The sequence below is a fragment of the Phoenix dactylifera genome, chromosome 9 (assembly GCF_051530095.1).
Source record: "Phoenix dactylifera cultivar Ajwa chromosome 9, Ajwa_hap1_PhDact_Kaust_v1.1, whole genome shotgun sequence".
Taxonomy (NCBI): domain Eukaryota; kingdom Viridiplantae; phylum Streptophyta; class Magnoliopsida; order Arecales; family Arecaceae; genus Phoenix; species Phoenix dactylifera.
The window spans coordinates 29350412-29369171 of record NC_143198.1 but is presented as its reverse complement, the minus strand read 5'-3'; the positions used below and the strand labels follow the sequence as shown (position 1 = coordinate 29369171).

Genomic DNA, 18760 nt, shown 5'->3' with positions numbered 1-18760 from the left:
GCCTAACCATGGCCCTTGCTTGGGCCTTGGACATTGGGCTGAGCATTGGATCATTCCTTCCGAGAACAATTTCAATGCCCAATAACCAATACTCAATAACTAATTTGCTAAACAAATAACTGCACTTCAGTGCCTGGACATTTCCATCCTCTCAGAATACTATGCAAAGACATTCTTCTATAACTTCTGTGATGATCAATTTATATTTTTCAATGCCTAGCCTAGCTAAGTCATATTTTATCAAACTGTGCTTGTGCTACACAAATTTGTTCTCCTCATAAGCAACAAAAAGGCCACCAAGGTGGTAGCCTAGTGGTACTGGGCGGAATTTCTATCCTCATGGTCCCAAGTTCGAGTCGCTAGCCGGGGTGGTGCCATGTGTGACGTACTCGTACGTGGGACTCGAGCCAGAGCCCAGAGAGGTAGCTGAGCCAGGCTCACAGGTGGGGAGAATATGAGTAAAACCAGTCGGGGTGCCCAACACACGGCCATTTTTGCCCACATCGAACATTCTCCTGACGGAGCGGGGGCCCAGTGGGAGTTGCTACGCCGGGGTGGGCTTGTCCCTTCCTCCCCCTTCCCCTTTTCTTTAGCCAAAAAAAAAAAAAAGCAACAAAAAGTTTAACTTGAGACTACAGAATGTTAATCTTCATTCTTTTTTTAAATCTTGACATTATAAATTGTGGATATGTCATGATATTTTAGCCATTTTAACATTTAGAATCATAGAGACCAAAGAAGGTTAAGAGGTGACCAGTGTGGTTCGACGGCCATTGGCTTCACCAAATTTGCCATTTGAAATTTATCAACGGTCATTCCCAAGCCGGTTGTCGCCGTTAATTTACGGCCTCTCGGACGGCCTGAAGGCGTGCCCAAGCAAAAGTCCATAATCTTAAATCCTCGCCTCCGTCTCCATCCGCTTCAGGGGGGGCTCAGAGGCCTGGCCAAGATAAACGAGGAGAAGATAAAAGAAACGGAAAGGGCGATGGGTCGCGCCCTTCTCTCCCACCTCCTCCTCCTCTCCAACCAAAAATCTCCTCGCCTCTGCTCTTCGATCGTGTCCGTTACCCAAAAATCTCTGTTCTTTACCAATGCTACTTCTACCTTCTTCTTTCCCGCACTCGCTCGTCTTTTTCTAAATCTATCTATTTCTCTTCTTGTTCAACAAGAGCAGTTGCCATGGTCGCAACCAGTCGAGCCACTTCGTACGAACGGGAGGAACCACCCCGTCTCGTCTCCCTCTCCACACCGGCACCAATTTCCGATGCAACTGCACCGTTTCGGCGCCCGAAGCCGAGGGCTCCGTGAGCTCATCCAGCCCTGTGAAGTAAGCTATTTTCTTCTTTGTTTTCCGTCGTATACAAGGTTCCTGATAAAACAGTAAAATAAATAGCATCCTCCTTCCTTTTATTTCGCATGATTGGAATGTTTTTATGAATATTCTCATCAAAGAATTTATGCTTGTGTGCTTGGTTTGCACTGGATCATAGAGATCCTGTTTCCTGAGGGGGTTATGGTCTTGGAGCAATCAATGTGGGAATCTTGGAATTTCCCATTAATTTTAGATATAGAGGCTCTTGTGTTCAGGTGAACGAGTCCACGGTTATTAGTGCTTGCTGACTAGGGAACATGACTCCCGGTTAAAAAAAAAGACTGGGTTAAAATCGACCGTGTAGTGGATCTTGAGTTTCTTGAAATTTGTAAATGCATAGCAGCCACGTTACGCACATAAGATGCTCGTCTCTTTGCCTGAGATAGCTATCTCTTGTGCTGTAGAGCCCAGACTGATAAGTCGCGCTCTTTCTGGCTTCTGCTTTAAGTTTTGACTCTCTCCATCTTGGCAGTCACTCAACATTACTTCTCGCTATCTATTTCATGCTCTTGGCCCGTTTTACTATTAGCTTCTTGTTGGTTCCCTTTTCTGTTTCGTTTTATTTGTTTCTTGATGTTTCATTTATCTTACGTGATCCTAAAGGAATTTCTCTTTTTGTACATTGTATATATTATCTGAATGGTTGCTTTCTTTAATTAACTGCATATTTTTCAACAATCAACTTTCAGGAAAAGAGTTGTTTCTGGGGTCCAGCCAACAGGATCGGTACACCTTGGAAATTACCTTGGTGCCATCAAAAATTGGATTTCACTTCAGGTCATTGGGCTTTTTCTCAATAGTATAATCATATATCACATATTTTGCAAGCAATTATTGACAATTGTGCAGAGTCAATTGAACCATGGTATAGCTTATGTATTTATCTTTTTTACATCTCTTCTAGCAGGTTTATAATCTTTATGTTGTCTTCATAATTGCTTAACACCAAGGCTTGATAGCTTGCTTTTTCTTTTTTTTTTTCCTTTCTTAATCTCATGTATTTCACATTTCACTTATTGGACCTACTTGATACATTAATATGATTATATAACATGTATATGTGTGTGCATGCATGATTTAGTCTGAGACTAGTCTGTATGCTTGCTTAATTATACTGGCAAATTATTGCTGCATGATGTAGCGATTAAAAGTTCTGCTCTTGCAAGGTTGAAGCAAGAATAAAAGAGCAGGTGATATTTGAAGGTCAATATTTAATTATTAAATGTTTCCTATCATTTCTGTACTGTGCCTTCAACTTCATGTAAAGAATGATGTTTGAAATCTTTTTGTTCCTTTATGGAAGAAGAAGAATCAATCTGTATCTTTACCTTCGGATATGTTCATCATTTTGATCTTTCTTTTCATCTTGCAGGATACTTATGAAACTCTTTTCTTCATTGTAGACCTACATGCGGTAAATTTACTTGTGCCCTTTACCTTTTTATCACCAAATGAATGAACAACTAGCGGTGCTACCCTTGAAGGCCAATTATTTTACTTTTAGCTGCACTTACCACTTGCCTTTCATCTTTATGTCAAGTTCCAATTGTGGTATAACCATATCCAAGGGGCTGCATGGTCCCTAGGTGCTAGGTTGGGTGCCCAGCTAGGTGCCTAGAGGTCAAGGCAACCCAAAAATAATAAATTTAAAGAAAATAAGGAGAAACATGAAGCATAGTCATAATCCAAAATATGATATATTAAATAGCAAACAATACTATGTGAATCAGTGGGAAATAACAACATGGAAACATTTAGTACTAATTCACATTGATGCAAAACATCAAGGCAGGTGGCTGGGTGGCTGTGAGGTGGCCCTGCTGTGGCAGGTGCCTAGGCTGCCAAGATTACAGTTTTTTAAAATGTAGAATCGGCTAATGAAGCTTCTTCAGATTCAGCTGCTCTTTTTCTACTTTACTGAAAGTGTTGCTCAGCCATGCATGATATTAGTTCACTTGTTGCATGCTTAATTCTCTTAAATATTAGTTGTTTTTCATGTTCTTTAACATTCTGAATTTGTAATATACAGATCACTTTACCTTACGATGCCTCAGAGCTTTCAAAAGACACAAAGAAGACAGCTGCATTATATTTGGCATGTGGTGTAGACACATCAAAGGTCTAAAACTATGATATTCTCCCCCTGATTTACATTGTCTATAACTTTTAAGTCTCATGTTATCAGCATGACACTAAATTGCATCTGCATTTGCAGGCTTCTGTGTTTGTGCAGTCTCATGTTCGTGCCCATGTGGAGCTAATGTGGCTGCTGAGTTCTGCCACGCCAATTGGTTGGCTGAACAGGATGATCCAGTTCAAAGAAAAATCTCTCAAGGTGGTGCGTTGCTGCTGTATGACAGCTTCATCACCATCACTTTTTTCTTTTCATGCTTGCTTGTTCATTGATTAATGAACCTATTCATTCTATTATTGATTGTTCCATGCCATATTAACAGAACTATAATTATCTCCATTGTGCAAATGTTGCTTGTATTAGTGATGCATTAGCTACTCTTTGGAGCATCTAAAACAAAATGTTATGGCATTCTATTTGTTCTGGACCTCAAGTCCCTGATAGGCATGCTTTTAAGTGTCATTCTTTGGGGCCTGTTTTGTAGACTATATGGTCTAGGTCTGAATTGACTAGTGGCTGATGACTTTTGTGGGTCAGTCAGTTACTGTGCATTCAAGGTCAGATTACTCTTGTGCTTTGATATACTTGAAAGTGTTGCAACTTTGAGTCTGAAAGAGTTATCTTAATTACAAGACCTGTTTAAGAAATTGTTTAAGTTTAATTGGTGTTGTATTTGGAACGACTTGCCTTTTTCATTTTTGTTCTTTTATTCAGGATAGGGAGGAGCACTGTAATTTTAGGGATAGAGCTAATATAATTTGAATCTTTCTACACCCGATTGTCTAGTACTTTCTTTGATAGTTTTTTTGTTGCTAAACTTTCAGGTGAAATATAGTTTGGGCTGCTTTAAACTGCAAATATGATAATTTATATTCATTATTTTCTTCTGGAATTGGTAGTGGATATTGTCAGTGTTTAGAATAGATGAATGATGTCATTATGGATGTTCTACCACATTTGGGTAAGGATCCAATTAATGTGTAACAAAGGCAAGAACACTAAACAAAGGTGTATTGAGCATGATGATAAGAATGGATATGTGAATAGTGATGACTTAGGTTTTGTGAATGGTCAAAAACTTGGAAGTTCAGTGCATCTAGAAGCTTGCAAGGAGTTGGATGAAGGAGACACTACCATAAACTTGTTTCATAAAGCTACACCACGATCAACATACTATTAGTAGGTTTGAAGATTAATTGAATTAGACCATTTGAAAATAATATTTGTGGTGGTGAGATGAGGGAACCCCTTCACATACTCCTTCATTTCTTAGATCATACACCCTCTACCCTGTACTCACAGACACTTCTCAAATTGTGTCTTCCTTCCCCCTTGATAATGTTGCATCCCCCCTTCCAATCAAGTTACCTCTCACAGCTCCATGCCATCCTGGCCTCATCATCGCTAATGCCTGCAGATGCTCGTTGATCTCGATTCGAGGAGCTTGCGAAAGCCATTCCATGAGAGTTGTTCCTTGACAAATTGTTGTGGCCATCCTTCAATAATAATAAAGGTTCAAAAGCTTACGTGGTTTATGGGTGCTCTTGGTGTTAAATTTTATCTCCTCGATGACTTGATTGTCTCTATAATGTACCAGTCAACTTGTCTGCCTCTCAACCAATGTATTTGCTTCTGTTATTTTAAGCTGCTAATTGGTTTTGATATTTGTGCGGAGGGGAATGGAGGTGGTGGAGGAAGACATGGGTACTGGCTGAGGGAGTGAATATGGAGAACATTGCAGGGGAGGAAGGGGTGATTTTGCTGGGGAGGTGGGGAGACAATGGAGTGAGGATGAAGTATAAGGGTCTGTGGAAGGGGGCCGAAGGCTGGGACTGCATAGTAAAGATGCAAATGGGGCAGGGACATGGTGCTATTGAAGGGGAAGATGGTGCCATGGAGCATTGTATGATAAAGGGGAGGGGATGATGGTAGGATCTGAGAAAAGGTGGTATTCTGCCATGATCTAAGAAAAGAGAGGGAGAGTTTATGAAGTGGATCCAATATGCTTTAATTTTATGGTGTAGGACACAAGAGGGGGAAAGCCCATGTCCTGTCAGGATTATTAGAGCCCCTCTTTAAGCACAGATCCATATTGGTGCATCTGTTTTGGTCATATTTCAGTCGTCATGGGAAGTATATGGTTTATGACAAAAGGATGTGGGATTTTGATTACAATTTTGGATACCTATTATATATAAACATCGGTAGAATTGAGTGAGATGGATGGGTGTTGTATTCCTTGGATTCGTGACTGATTGTGAATGGAACAGGTCTAGCCACTGTTAGTTGATTTGGAGACGCCTGTCAACAAGTGGACTGGTGGAAGAATATCTTCAATAATAGTCTTGCAAAATCTTCTTTAGTTTCACTAACATTTCTAAGCTAGTTTTCAGTACAACAGTCTCGCAGAGTGAAAAAATTCTCCTAATTGACTGACAGAACTGTCATAAGTTGGTGTAAGTGGAGGGATGGAAAACAGAATTCCAGTGACATGTCTAGTGCAGACATGCTCTCTACTCACCTTTTAGTTTCAGTGTGGAAGCAAAGTGATTCATATTGCTCCTACCTTTAACAAAGAATAGCTTGGTGGAGTAGATGGTATGTATAGGGGAGTCCATGAATGATGAGTGAACTGATGGTCAGGAAGCCAAAACTTCCTCTTTGTACAAGGTGAAGGACTTGGAGTTCAACAAACAATGATCAAAGTAATATCTTCGGGGTCTGGAGACTAGAAATGAAGTTGCATGCTCTGTACATGAGTTCTTTATTGTGGTATAGCTTGCAATGCTAGTTTAGATAGAGATTGAGAATATTGGAGTAGAAAAGTTGGTGAACAAAGGCTGAAAATTGTTGTACATCCATTTTAAAACAAGTTTTTTGAAATGGTAATGATGTGCCAATTATTTTTTTCCTTGTTTAGATTTTTGTGGGAGATAAACTTGAAAAAAATGATGTGATTTGTTTCCTACAGGTCTATGTCACCTTTTGTTGAAGACCATTATTATATCATTGTGATATGCGACATCTCATCTCTTCTTATTTTATTCTTTATTTTGAAGAAAAGCTACATATTTTATTTCCTTTTATTTTGAAGCTTTTATAATTTTGAAGCTTTTATATAGGAATATGTTGCTTATATTGGAAGTGATCTTCCAGATGTCTAAACTTATGAGCTATGATGTGGTATCGTAATCCGCTCATTTTAAATATGGTGCTTTGTCAGATGCAGGAAGAACTTAGGATTTGCATCTTTTAATGCATAATCATTGATTTTGGATTTTTACATGCTTTTAGGGTGATGAAAATGTGGGAGTTGCACTTCTGACATATCCTGTTCTAATGGCTTCAGATATTCTTCTGTATCAGGTAAAATGAGACATTCCATGCTGACTGGAACTTGATATTCAATATAATCTGAAATGAGAATTAATTTTGAGGTCTTTGAGACCTAGTTCTCTTGGTTGAGTCCAATATTGATATTTCAATCCTTCTGGAACTTTGCAACATAGTCAAATTGAACTTATGTGCATAACCTATAATGTAACAGTTGCTAACAAACACGATGATGATGGTAATGCAGTCTGATTTTGTACCTGTTGGTGAGGATCAGAAACAGCATCTAGAACTGACTCGTGAACTGGCTGAGCGAGTCAATTTTCTCTATGGGGGAAGGAAGTGGAAGAAAAGGGGAGGGTAGGAAGATTATGTTTTCACCAATATTTGAGAGTTCAGGTAATAATTATTTCTTCCTTGATCCCTAAGACTTACGGTTTATATTCTGTTTGCAGGAAAGGTGGTGCACTTTTTAAGGTGATTATTTCCCTTGTTGAATGTTTTGAAGCATCGAATCAAATTAATATCTTTTTTCCTGATAGCAATCTTATCATTTAGGTTCCTGAAGCCCTTATTCCACCTGCAGGGGCTCGAGTGATGTCCCTAACAGATGGTCTTTCTAAGGTATGGGCAAATTTTGTTTTGATTAAATGTCAAGGATCTTCTTACAATATTATGTGGAAGTATGAGCTAGTGAGGTAACTAGGCTGATAATATGTAAAGTCTTCATAACTATAACCACCAACCCTATTCCCATCTTTATGGGGATCAAATTTATTGGCTGAAAAATGGTAATGAAGGACCAGTTTAGTTTGTCATTTCTCTTCACTGTTATGGTATATTGCTTGTTTTCTTGCACCTACTGACCATTTTTTGGTAGTGGTTGTAGATGTCCAAGTCTGCTCCTTCAGATCAGTCTCGGATCAATCTCCTTGATCCAAAAGAAGTGAGTAGGAGTTTCATTTACTATAGGCTGATATTAGGTCTACATTGATCCTGGTTACTATGCTTCATTGTGTTGAATGTTGTTGTTTTTATATTTGCATATTTTTGAATTAAAAAAATTCCCATCTACAAAGCAATGCATTTGTAAATTCACAAGAATGAAAGAACACATAGACAATATGTTAATAATATATCACATTGCTTGTCATACCAACATGCTTTCTAGGATATTACTGCTTAAATGGAAAATGCATTTGGAGGTTGTTACAGTATCAAAAAAAAAAACCCTTTTAGGTGAGGAGTGAGGATTTTGACTTTATTGTAGCTGCATTTTAATTTTTATTATCACCAGTATATTAGTATATTGTCACTAGGGCAATTTCATGATACTCCGTGACACGTCATACTATCAAAATATGATACCATCATCATCACATGCATATGAATGATCTATAAATGTTGAAGAGATTGTTCTTGATTTTATTTTGTATATTTTTTATTGCTACTTTTTATTGCACTAGTTAATGATGCGTCATTTCACAGACTATAGAATCTGAAGATGACAGGTGTTTGTTGATGAACTATGATTTCCAAACTTAGCGTTAATTCTTTCCTGCTGTTCTTCATAAATCTTCTCATTTATTCTTTTTCTGCTACTTAAAAATTTTTCCATTGATGATTTTTAGGTAATTGCAAACAAGATCAAGCGCTGCAAAACTGATTCATTTCCTGGGTTTGTAACATGAAATCTCTGCTTATTTTTTATAATATCTGACATGATAATTTATTAATATGATTCACTATTCGGTTGAATCACTTTTTGCTTCTTTGTATCATTTACTTCTGTACAATGCAAGCTCATCTACTGCTTATCTCTGTCATCTAACGTTTGGCATGGTCATGAGCTGATGCACTCTGTTCATAAACATCCAGTTTTCCATTAGTCATGTGTTTATGCATGTATATATGATATTCATGTTCGTAGCTCATTATCTTTTGACTGTCAAACTGATCCTCTATCCTAGTCGAAATTGCTGACAAGGTGCACACTTCTTAGACAACGGCTCGGAAGAAAACTGATTTATGTGTTATGATTTAATATAGGTAAAGAACGTAAAGAAGTAAGCCTGAATTCCTAAGCATTATCAAAGCATTTCACCTCGTAAATTTCTTTGAAAAAGCAGTCCTAAAAGTGCATGTTGGAAATGAGATCCGACCTGTAACTCCAGTATTCACTGGGTAAAGGACACGCAGGTTAACAAATAAAATGAGCTGTAGAATGTGTCCTTTCCTCCATCTTGGTATACTTCATTACCTTTTTTAAAAACTTTAATATTTGTTCCTTCTCATGGAGTCATATGGAACCTCCTTTTACGTGATGGTGATGATTGAAGAAAGTCATTGAGTGAGAGAATGTGCCCATTCCTTAGGAGAGAAGGGAGTGGCTGGGTATTCGAGAGATTAAAGAGTCCAACTTATAGTGCATCAGGGAAATGATATATGATTGTTGTGGCATCTGGATTTTGTCATGTATGGAACTTATGATAAGGATTTGGTCTCTGGAAATGTTTGGTTTAGGAGATAGGGAGTGTTTACTGGAGCTGCATAAAATGTGATGTTAGGCGTAGTATGGAAAGTGGGACCTATACCTGTTTTTGAAGTTAATGAGGTCTTAGTACGCTCTGTTGGGTGATGTTCATAAAATTAACAATTCTGTCGGCAAGGACGCTGGGTTGCCTTGTGCTTGGAGTATGGACTGGGTAGAAGAATAGGCATCTTATTTTAACAGGAACCTTTTGAAGGTCGAGACTGGTGGTGCGAGGACTTCTTTAGAATCCTCATGTGCTTTTCTTGGAGGTATAGGTGTTGATATAGGGTTGAATGTTGTCTGGTTAGAAGTTGTTTTATCTAGCTTTGGGCCACTTATGATTCACCCCTGTTTCTAAATGAGTAAGTTCGTCTGTCTTGGGTCCTTTTTAGGCTCGTCAGTCTTTTCCCTCAATTTCTTTCCTGGCTTGTGATGAGGAACAGTGTCCTTAAGGATGATCTTTTACAAAATCCAGGTGCTTGTTTGGCTAGTCAATTTCTCTCTTCTTATAGATATGTATGAGGACAACAGGCCATATATTCCTTTATTGCTGCTATTCCTCGTGCATTTGTAAATTAATTATGTTGTTCTGGGTGGTATTGGTACTGACCTTCTCTTGATTGTTAGAAGACTCTTGTACCACATTTTCCCTTGAGTGTAGGTTTCTTATGCTTGTTGCAACAGTTAGGAAGCCTCTTTTTGAAAGACAATCTTGTACTTCCATTTTCATTAGGCTATTTGAATGGAGAGCAATTCTTATGCATTTTACATGAGATGCACTACTAAGAGTCTCATGGCTCTAGAAAGTTAAAAGCCAAAATTGTATGAATAACTTGGGCTACCACTATGCTGATGGTGGTTATATTTTGGTGGAGTTGGGGGTATGCGTGCTTGGCTATGGTTGCTCCTTGTGATGATCAATGACCACTTTAAGCTTAATTCTGTAATGGTGATTGAGGAAGAAGGGGCTAATGTCATCCATCTAATTTGGCTTTCTATTTCTTGATTTTGATTGTATGGTGAGAGGTTGCTAATACATTTATCCTGTGCTTTTGCAGTTTCACTTATTGCACTTGTAAAGTCATTATTAGCTCCTTTAATTGATTAGAATTTCTTTCACTGAAAATTAAGGAAAAATAAGGATTCCTTTGGCTCTTTAATTTTTGCTGTCACTACCTCTTTTGTTTTTAATATGCAATAACTAATTGCTTTTACAAAGAAGTAAGAAAATTATGTTAATTGTGCATTTTGCTATAGATGCTAAGGGCCGCGTACTTGATTATCATAAGCACAACACAGATGAGGGATGTTTTAGTTAGGGGATATGTATAACCCAGATTAACATCATCTATTCCATACTGGACTCTTTTCTATTGTATGGCATTCTGAGAAGTGCTAACACTTACAAGGGAAAAACTCCACTATTATTCATTGACTGCTTGTTTTGAGATTGAAAAATTGAGCAAGGGAATTGCAATAGGTTGGTTGTTTACATCTCATGCTGTTTTTGGCAATTCTTGGGGTGAGGCACATGCTACTTTTTAGGAACTTGTTCATAAAGCATTGTTCATATTGAGCATCAAATATTTGGAATTACAGGTGACCAACCATGAAATGCACTAATCTAGTTAAAGGCACCTTTTTTCCTATTTTAATCATAGGCCTAGCGTATAAGCTATAAATAGTTTATTTTTTCAATTCTAATGTGCATGAGAGTGCAATGCCCATATCTGTTATTGGCCATATACATGGGAAGGAGTATAATTCTGTTGACATCCAATCGCCCAACTAAAGTAAATGAGCATATGCAAACACAGATATTCTCTGTTAACAGGTTTTGAGAATAGATATGACTTGATATGTTATCCTTAAATCTGCTAATGCCTCTATTAACTTCCTTGTCTTTTTAGATTTTCTTATATATCTTACCCATTTATTGAAATTCAAGACCTCTTTTTTCCTAATTTTTGGGCTTTCAAAATTCAGCTTGGAATTTGACAATCCTGAAAGACCTGAATGCAACAACCTTCTTTCAATTTATCAGCTTATTACTGGGAGGACAAAAGAGGTAATAGTGTATGCAAGTAGAGCTTCTTCAGGGAAAAAAAGATCCATGCCTTCTCTCTCTCTCTCTCAATTTTCTGTGGTATCACCTGAAAACTTCATGATTTAGCACAGCTTTTATCTCCATGGCTTCAATAGAGAGACAGTTCATCACCTATATTTCCCATTTGAATAGCATCAACATATTCTCCAAGTAAGTTTATCTATGTTTGCATATTTCTTTGTCGCAGGAAGTTACTCTGGAATGCCGAGATATGAACTGGGGTACATTCAAAGCAAATCTTACGGATGCTTTAATTGATCATCTGCACCCAATTCAGGTTATTTTTTGGATATGGCCATATAATTCAACTGAAACTCTTTTGGCATTTCTTTTGTTCGGATTTATAAGGCTGAGGAACTTGGTCTTCTTAATTATCTTGACCACCGCTGCACTGGCTATCTACCATTCGAAAAGTTCTTTATATTATTGATAATACACACTGGTACGCAGGTGTTGATGCATGCAACTATCATATGATCCGCAAGGGTCTTCTTCATCATGGTTCATTCTTTAATGAAAATTTAACCATGACATGCTATCATATGCCTTCTTTTCAGGTGCGCTATGAGGAGATTACTTCTGATCCAGCATATTTGGATCAGATGCTCTCTGAGGGAGCTAGAAAAGCTGCTGATATAGCAGAAACTACACTTAATAATGTCTACCAGGCAATGGGATTCTTCCGGAGATAGTGTTATCGGTGTTGCGAAAAGCATTCTTCCAAAACTTAAATATGGAAGGCAACTTAATGTCATTTCCTATAAGTTCAATTAACAGAAAGCAAGCTTTGATTATCCAGGAAGATTTCCCCCCTTTTCTCTTGACAAGCTCCTTAGTCGATTCTTTGAATTAAGAACAGCATTCACCGTCTCCTTGTTAGATATTGCTTTGCGAGCAACTCTTCTATATGTCTGAGGTTCTATATTTGTTTTCTTCTAATTATCGTGTAATTTAGTTTTGGGTGATCAGAATGATCAAAATGGTAGAAACATTAAGTATCTACTTGGTTAGTGATAACATTATCTTTTGTTGAGACCTCAGATGTAAGATTTGATTTCTGTTATATTGATTTGGAAGAATGTTCATTCATTTATTTTTGAAGTACCAAGACACTTGTTAGATGGTTTGGATATTTAAGAAGTTTACGTTCTTGCACGTGGAGGATAGCTAGATATCAATGTATACATTTATGTGCATCTCCAAAATTTAACTGTTTCTAAATTATCTTTTCTCAAAAAAATCTAAATGCTCTGCATGATTAAATGCATGCTCTGCACATAGCACTGAACATTTACTTCACCCCTAGCCAACAAACGTATGCATATCACTTCATCTTGGATCATTATCTTGGGACATTTGTACCAAGTAAGCAGTCAGATTTAACCATCATTTGTGGCCAAACCACACTGATCTAACAGAGGGAAAACGTGTAATATTATCATAACTTGTATAATGTAAGGAAGTGGCGAGATACTCCCAACTTTGCTGGGCAAGGATTACACATCAATTCAGACCCAGGTATGACATCGTTTTTTTTTGTTTGAAAATAGAAATTTAAAGTTAAGGAAATCCTATGGGAACTTCAGCATACAAATATGATTGAGAAAACTAAGCTAAAATCATTGATGGTCAAATAGATATGGTATTTCTGTACAAATTTTTTGAAGTAAAGATTGTGTTTGAAGATCAAGTAATCCAAACTATTAATAAACTGACAACTAATTAGTAATCCATGCATCTGATGATTACCAAAGAAATAATACAGGGTTGAGACTAATTGAGACTTGTGTCTGATTTGTTAGACATGCCTAGGCCAAGGCAGAGTGATATGCAACATATCATTAGATTCTTGATTCATTCTTTACTGGCTATCAGTGTACTTGTAGTGTTGGGATGAATCCATTTGATAGTTGACTCATTCTGTTTTGTCTTACCTCATGCAAAAAATCCACAACTTCAGATAACGATTCTCTCATTTTAAATCATGGAATAGGCTTGGTTTCTTGTGTTAGCTTATACCTGGATACTTGCAGCCATTTCTTGGTGAAAACCAGTTACCACTTGACTATCACTTACGGTGATGTTGTCTCAACTGTTACTGTTATACAATATTTTCTTTTAGACTTCATGAACTACCTCCTGGAATAAAAGACAGTTCCTAAATCTGTGGCATTCGTTTAAAAGTCATCCCCTGGAATGAAAGCCATCACTCAGATCCATGTAGTTCATAATAAATTTAATAGCAGTTGTCACCAAACCCAAGTTATATGTTTATATTAAGCTCTTTCTTGGCCTTTGACAGCATCCAGTTTGTTTTCTACAGTTCTTTGCTGCTTTGATTGTATTGTTCAGGTCATCTCCTATTGCCTTTTCTTCCTTGATTCACAAGCCTTACGTTTATACCCGAAAATAGATGTTGCCATCAAGACAAGATTCTTGTATTTCAAGAAGGCAGTGATCTGATATCTTGTTACAGCCTTGCCTTGTGTTTTGTTGGCCTTGAACAAATGCATTAGGCTAGGCTCTTGGAAAGACCCTAAAGTTTGTTTTCCCAAAAAATGCACCCAAGAAGGCCTATCAGCATTGATCCATAGAAACACCTATATTCAACCATGCAGCAAGTTGATGAGCCAATTTACTCCTAAAATGACCGCTATTGCAAGTGATTCTTTTTTCCCCTCTGAAATATGGAGGCTATCAGGCCCCAGTTGTTCAAGAACTAGAAACACAAAAGGACGAGAACTAGGCCCAAGGTTCCCAAACTTAACCCATAAGCAATCCATCCCCCCTCCCCACCGCCTTCCCCAATTTTTCTTGTTTTATTTCGATCAGACGAGTACGAATCTAGGGTTTCCTCTCCAGTTACCTTGCTGTTGAGAGTAGCAGATTGGAGCTCACGAGGACAAGGAGATCGAGAGCCTTGTCCTCCTCTGTGACTCGAGCATTTCTTCTCGATCTCTCTCCACTCTTTTCCCCCCCTTCTCTGCTTGAGAAGAAGAACGATCGGAGGTGGACCGATCCAAATATCGAAGGCGAAGAGAAGGTGGCAGAAATCCACGGACAACACCCCGAATTCAAAGCTGCGGGGGGCGAACAAGGACAAGGGAGGAAAGCATGGGATTTTATTTCGATTTAAATCTCGCCGTGGCGGTCATAAAGGGCTCTCAATTTAACGGTCACCTCGGCAATCCAACCGGTTTATTGGTGTTCGACAACATTGGACCGGTCTGGAGATTGAATCGGGTCGGGTTTAAGATGCGAGTCCGTTATAACTCCTTATTATATTGGGCATTGAAAGTATTCTTTGCTTTCTTTCTGACAAAGGCGGAATGAAACATACTGAATGACAACCATATGCCAAGAGCATAGCATATAGCGGGTGACTAATATTTTATAGTTACATGAGTTCTTCACACATATAACATCTCTTCTTTAGAATGCCAAATCCCCCACGCATATCCACTTCCAGGAATGAAGTAGAGGTACTTATTAGATCAGTTACTTCCTCAAAGAATTCTTTGCTATAGTTGAAGGAAGAGAAGAAGGCTTGAGGGCTTTCCTGATCTTGAATATGTTCCAAGCTGTTCCAACGGCGTGGCCAGCCGTGGCAAACGCATCTTCGGTCGCCACTCCAGCACTTTCTCCAAACCTGAGACCCATAACAACTGATAAGATAAAAGGTAGACCAGAACAAAACACTTAGACACACTGGTCTTGAATATATTATGAGAGCACACTTTTATCTTAAATACAAAGCTTTCTGACAGGCAAGCTGTATCTCTCTCTCTATCCACATGTCATCTGTTTGATCTTGATCCAAAGTTAATGATTTAATGCTGCTCCAGCACTCACATCTTATGAGAAATTTTGATTAAGGGAAGAAATTTAGGTCTGCTTTAATTGGGAATAAGCTTCTTTGCCTTAGAATATGGGGGAAAAAGTATTGGTTAGCTTACTTCTTAGACACAGCCCCAGCAACAACATTAGAGGTGGCAGCAATTGTTTTTCTTTCAGCAACCTCGACTGCATCCAAAACCTTGTCTGCAGTTAAAAGTTAAGCATTAAACTTCCATATAAATTATTGTAGGGCAAATCTGGTATAAGAGAATGCAATAGGCTTTTGTTGAGCTCTTCTTTTTACTCTTATCTTTGATTGGATAGCTATGGATTATAATTGTGAACTGGACTCGTAATAGTAGGCCAGTCTGAGCAGTCCATGCAGGTGCTAAGCTCCGGTATGGAGCAATTTGGACCTGAAATATGGTAATGTATGACTTACTAACAGCATCCAGTGAGGCCAGGAGAACCTCTCCAGGGAGCATAGAGAAGAAACTCTTCCCAGCTTTAGATTGAACAAGTGGTGCAGCCACGGAGCCAGTGATCAGAAAAACACCATCCAGCAAAGACCGGCTCATCTTCTCAGTCATTTCTGACAGCTTCCTCACCCTGAAAACATGTTGGAATAATTTAATACATAAGCACCAGAATGCAATTTTCAGACCATGCGATCAAGCCACTAATGCAACTGTAAACAGTGGCCTATCAGGTATTCTGACTTGAACTCTAGCCGCCACTCCACAATCTTACAGAGGTTTATAGGCACACTTCTGAAGTCTTTCATGAATAACAAACATTTCTTTGATTGATTACCTTCGGAGACTCTTATTGATTTCTCCACGATTTTTTTTCACTTCAATACTTTTATCAGTTCTATCCTTCCCATCAGATACACCAGTCTTGCCTCCCACAGCTTTAGGCTGAATCAGATCTGCGCCTTTCTGAATCTGCATTTTTTTTTTATATATTTTAATTTCATATTATTTAGAAGTAATGGAGGAATACGTAATATAAAATAGAGCATAAGAAGAGAGATGATTAGCAAGAATTTTAAGTTTAATCAGAAGTTTATAGATCTATGCAGTTGCCCATTGACTGCTGATTTCATCCATCTAATTACTTAATGACTTGTAAATCAGTTCATCATCTGAATAAAGAAATCTTTGGTAACAACTCCCAATGACTTCACCAACAATAACACTAGTGGACACCCTCTCATTTAAAATTGAATTACTTCTATTACACCAGCTGGTAAGTATTGGGTCACGGGGTCATCTAAGTTCATGCTGCTTGTGTTCCTTTATGGTTCTGGAACATCCTGATGGATGCCAGTAAACCACTTGCAGCTATTTATGTCATGTTTATGATGTTCCTTGACAGGGAGTAATGTAACTCTTCTTTTTCTCTAAAAAGCATACTAGTAGAGCCCAGCATATTTGATCATAGAGTTGATGATTTGAATGGTAAAGGTAATCATAATTATTATTAAAATATTGTCATTGTAGCAACATCTTGCATTAGTGCATATGTTATATCACAGATAAACTTAGAACAATGCTCTGTTATCAATATGTCTCCTCATCTCATCTCTCCGAGAGCTATTAATTGTGCTAGAAAGTAGAAATATGCTCTCTTTTTATGCTTTGTAATCTTTGACCATGAAAACAAATCATTGAAGTTGCAACTTTCTAACACAATTGGACTCTCTCAATTTATCACAAGACATATGATTTTCATTAAATTATGGAGTTATAACTTTTCTTCATTATCAAAGGACTCACTCAATTTATCACATGCTCTCCAGAACTAGCACAACCAATTGGACAGTCAAAGTGAAAGAAAAGAATTCCATACCTGACCGGCGTAAGCATTGCTGCACTTAAATATCCCCTTCACAATCTCACCAGTCCCTCCAGCAATTGCCTTCGCCAGCACCCCATTATAATCTTCAACCCTTGGTGCGTAATCCTTCCAATAAACCTCATAAGAAGGTGGGCGTTTCATCATGGAAGAAGCATCCGTTGGTGTAGAAAAGCATGTGTTTCCCTTAAGAAACATATCAAGAGAAGCCAGGCGGCTATCAGCTGCGGCAAATGAGACTCCATAGTTCAAGAAGCCACCATCCTTATCCGGCAAAGTAAAGAGATAGTGGACTTGGTCAAGCTTGATAACGGGCTCGTCTTTGGTCAGGGGCCACCGGAGGTCGGGGCCGATCCTTATAATAGTAGCTAGAACAGCATCTTGCTCAATGATCCTTAGGATGGCGAAGTCTCCTCTGGCAAGCTCAAATACCTCTCTGTTTTCCAGTAGGTGGACTGAAGCTCCTGGGATGTGGAGAAGTACTTCTTCTTTGCAGCCGCTTTGCCTCATCGGAGGGGAGGTTTTCGGCTTGCAGCAACCCATGCTTTGTTTGGTTCCCAATTGCTTCAGTTCTGGAGGTTTTGAAGGAGAGGTGCCTCTGGGGAAAATATAGGATTGGCCTGACGTACAATATTTCCAGAGAAACGATGCACCATCTGAATCAAGCTTGCAGTCTGAAATCTGGGAGCATCCACATTGTTTAAGGGATGAATGGAGGCTGTGGAATAATTCCATTTGCCATATGCCATGCTTTCTCTTTCTTTTCGTGGCTGGCGACTTTATTCGATGCTCAAGTGATAATATTTCCGCGAGTAAAGGCAACATCTTTATTGCACATTAGATTTTGGCATAAAGTACTCGAACTATCCGATGGACGAGACGAGCACGCCACACATCTCTGGGGTTAACCCCGCAGAATAAGCAAGACCTGCCTTTTTAATTCATACACATGTCATTCCCCATGCCCCGTCTACTCTATTACATCCGTAAAAGAATAGAAGCATGATAATGAGCTTCGCAACCAGTAAGTTATCAAAATCTTTAGATAGTTCAAGTTTATTATACAAAAAATATAAATTTTGTACGATTTTTTATATATAATAACATGCCGAAAAATACATGAAACATATCATATCTATCAGCATATAGTTCAAAATATATAATACATTTGGCCAAAAATAATTTATTCAAATAAACAGAGATGGATCATGCATTCTCACTCTCCTAGTCCTCATGACTATAGCTATGATCAGCCTATGGCAATTTTCGAAAAAGACTAGAGCCTTACTATAATATGCCGTCCATCGGTCATGCGATAGTGATTGCTCCATTAGAGGCTCGGAAGAAAACTAGCTCTAAAATCACATGAAGATAGGTCACTACAAGAAATTTGGACATTAGCGACGCTTTTTTTGGCTATTAGCGACGCTTAAAAGCGTCGGTAGAAACCATCCCGACGCTTTCCAAAGCGTCGGTAAAGCGTCGCCTATGCTACAGTGGAAAAAATATTTTCCGACGCTTTTAAAAGCGTCGCTCTTTTCCGACGCTTTAAAGCGTCGCGAAGTCCCGACGCTTTAAAGCGTC

The 18760-nt window shown here is 38.4% G+C and overlaps 2 protein-coding genes across 9 annotated transcripts; one reads left to right on the top strand and one right to left on the bottom strand.

The window, feature by feature from the left end:
- Positions 1–834: 834 nt before the first annotated feature.
- OVA4 (Nucleotidylyl transferase superfamily protein) lies at positions 835–12587 on the top strand. Of its 7 annotated transcripts, none has more exons than XM_089925584.1 (15): positions 835–1059; positions 1175–1327; positions 2062–2149; positions 2745–2786; positions 3402–3491; positions 3588–3710; positions 6801–6872; positions 7054–7199; positions 7295–7316; positions 7398–7463; positions 7729–7785; positions 8471–8517; positions 11359–11440; positions 11667–11921; positions 12037–12587. In XM_089925584.1, the coding sequence occupies exons 1-14, from the start codon at positions 986–988 to the stop codon at positions 11907–11909; spliced, it is 1305 nt and encodes a 434-aa protein (XP_089781710.1). In that variant the 5' UTR covers positions 835–985; the 3' UTR covers positions 11910–11921; positions 12037–12587. The 7 variants fall into 7 exon arrangements, with proteins under 7 accessions (XP_089781710.1, XP_089781705.1, XP_089781707.1 ...); XM_089925579.1 differs by having other exon boundaries at positions 861–1059; positions 3588–3707; XM_089925581.1 differs by having other exon boundaries at positions 862–1059; positions 3588–3707; positions 7087–7199.
- A 2141-nt stretch (positions 12588–14728) lies between these two features.
- Positions 14729–18097, bottom strand: LOC103711506 (senescence/dehydration-associated protein At4g35985, chloroplastic-like). 2 transcript variants are annotated; one of them, XM_088704899.2, is made up of 5 exons: positions 17171–18097; positions 16130–16263; positions 15621–15925; positions 15436–15520; positions 14729–15128 (listed from the first exon to the last, which is right to left on the bottom strand). In XM_088704899.2, the coding sequence occupies exons 1-5, from the start codon at positions 17999–18001 to the stop codon at positions 14978–14980; spliced, it is 1506 nt and encodes a 501-aa protein (XP_088561025.2). In that variant the 5' UTR covers positions 18002–18097; the 3' UTR covers positions 14729–14977. The 2 variants fall into 2 exon arrangements, with proteins under 2 accessions (XP_088561025.2, XP_008795898.5); XM_008797676.6 differs by having other exon boundaries at positions 15759–15925; positions 17171–18092.
- Positions 18098–18760: the final 663 nt, after the last annotated feature.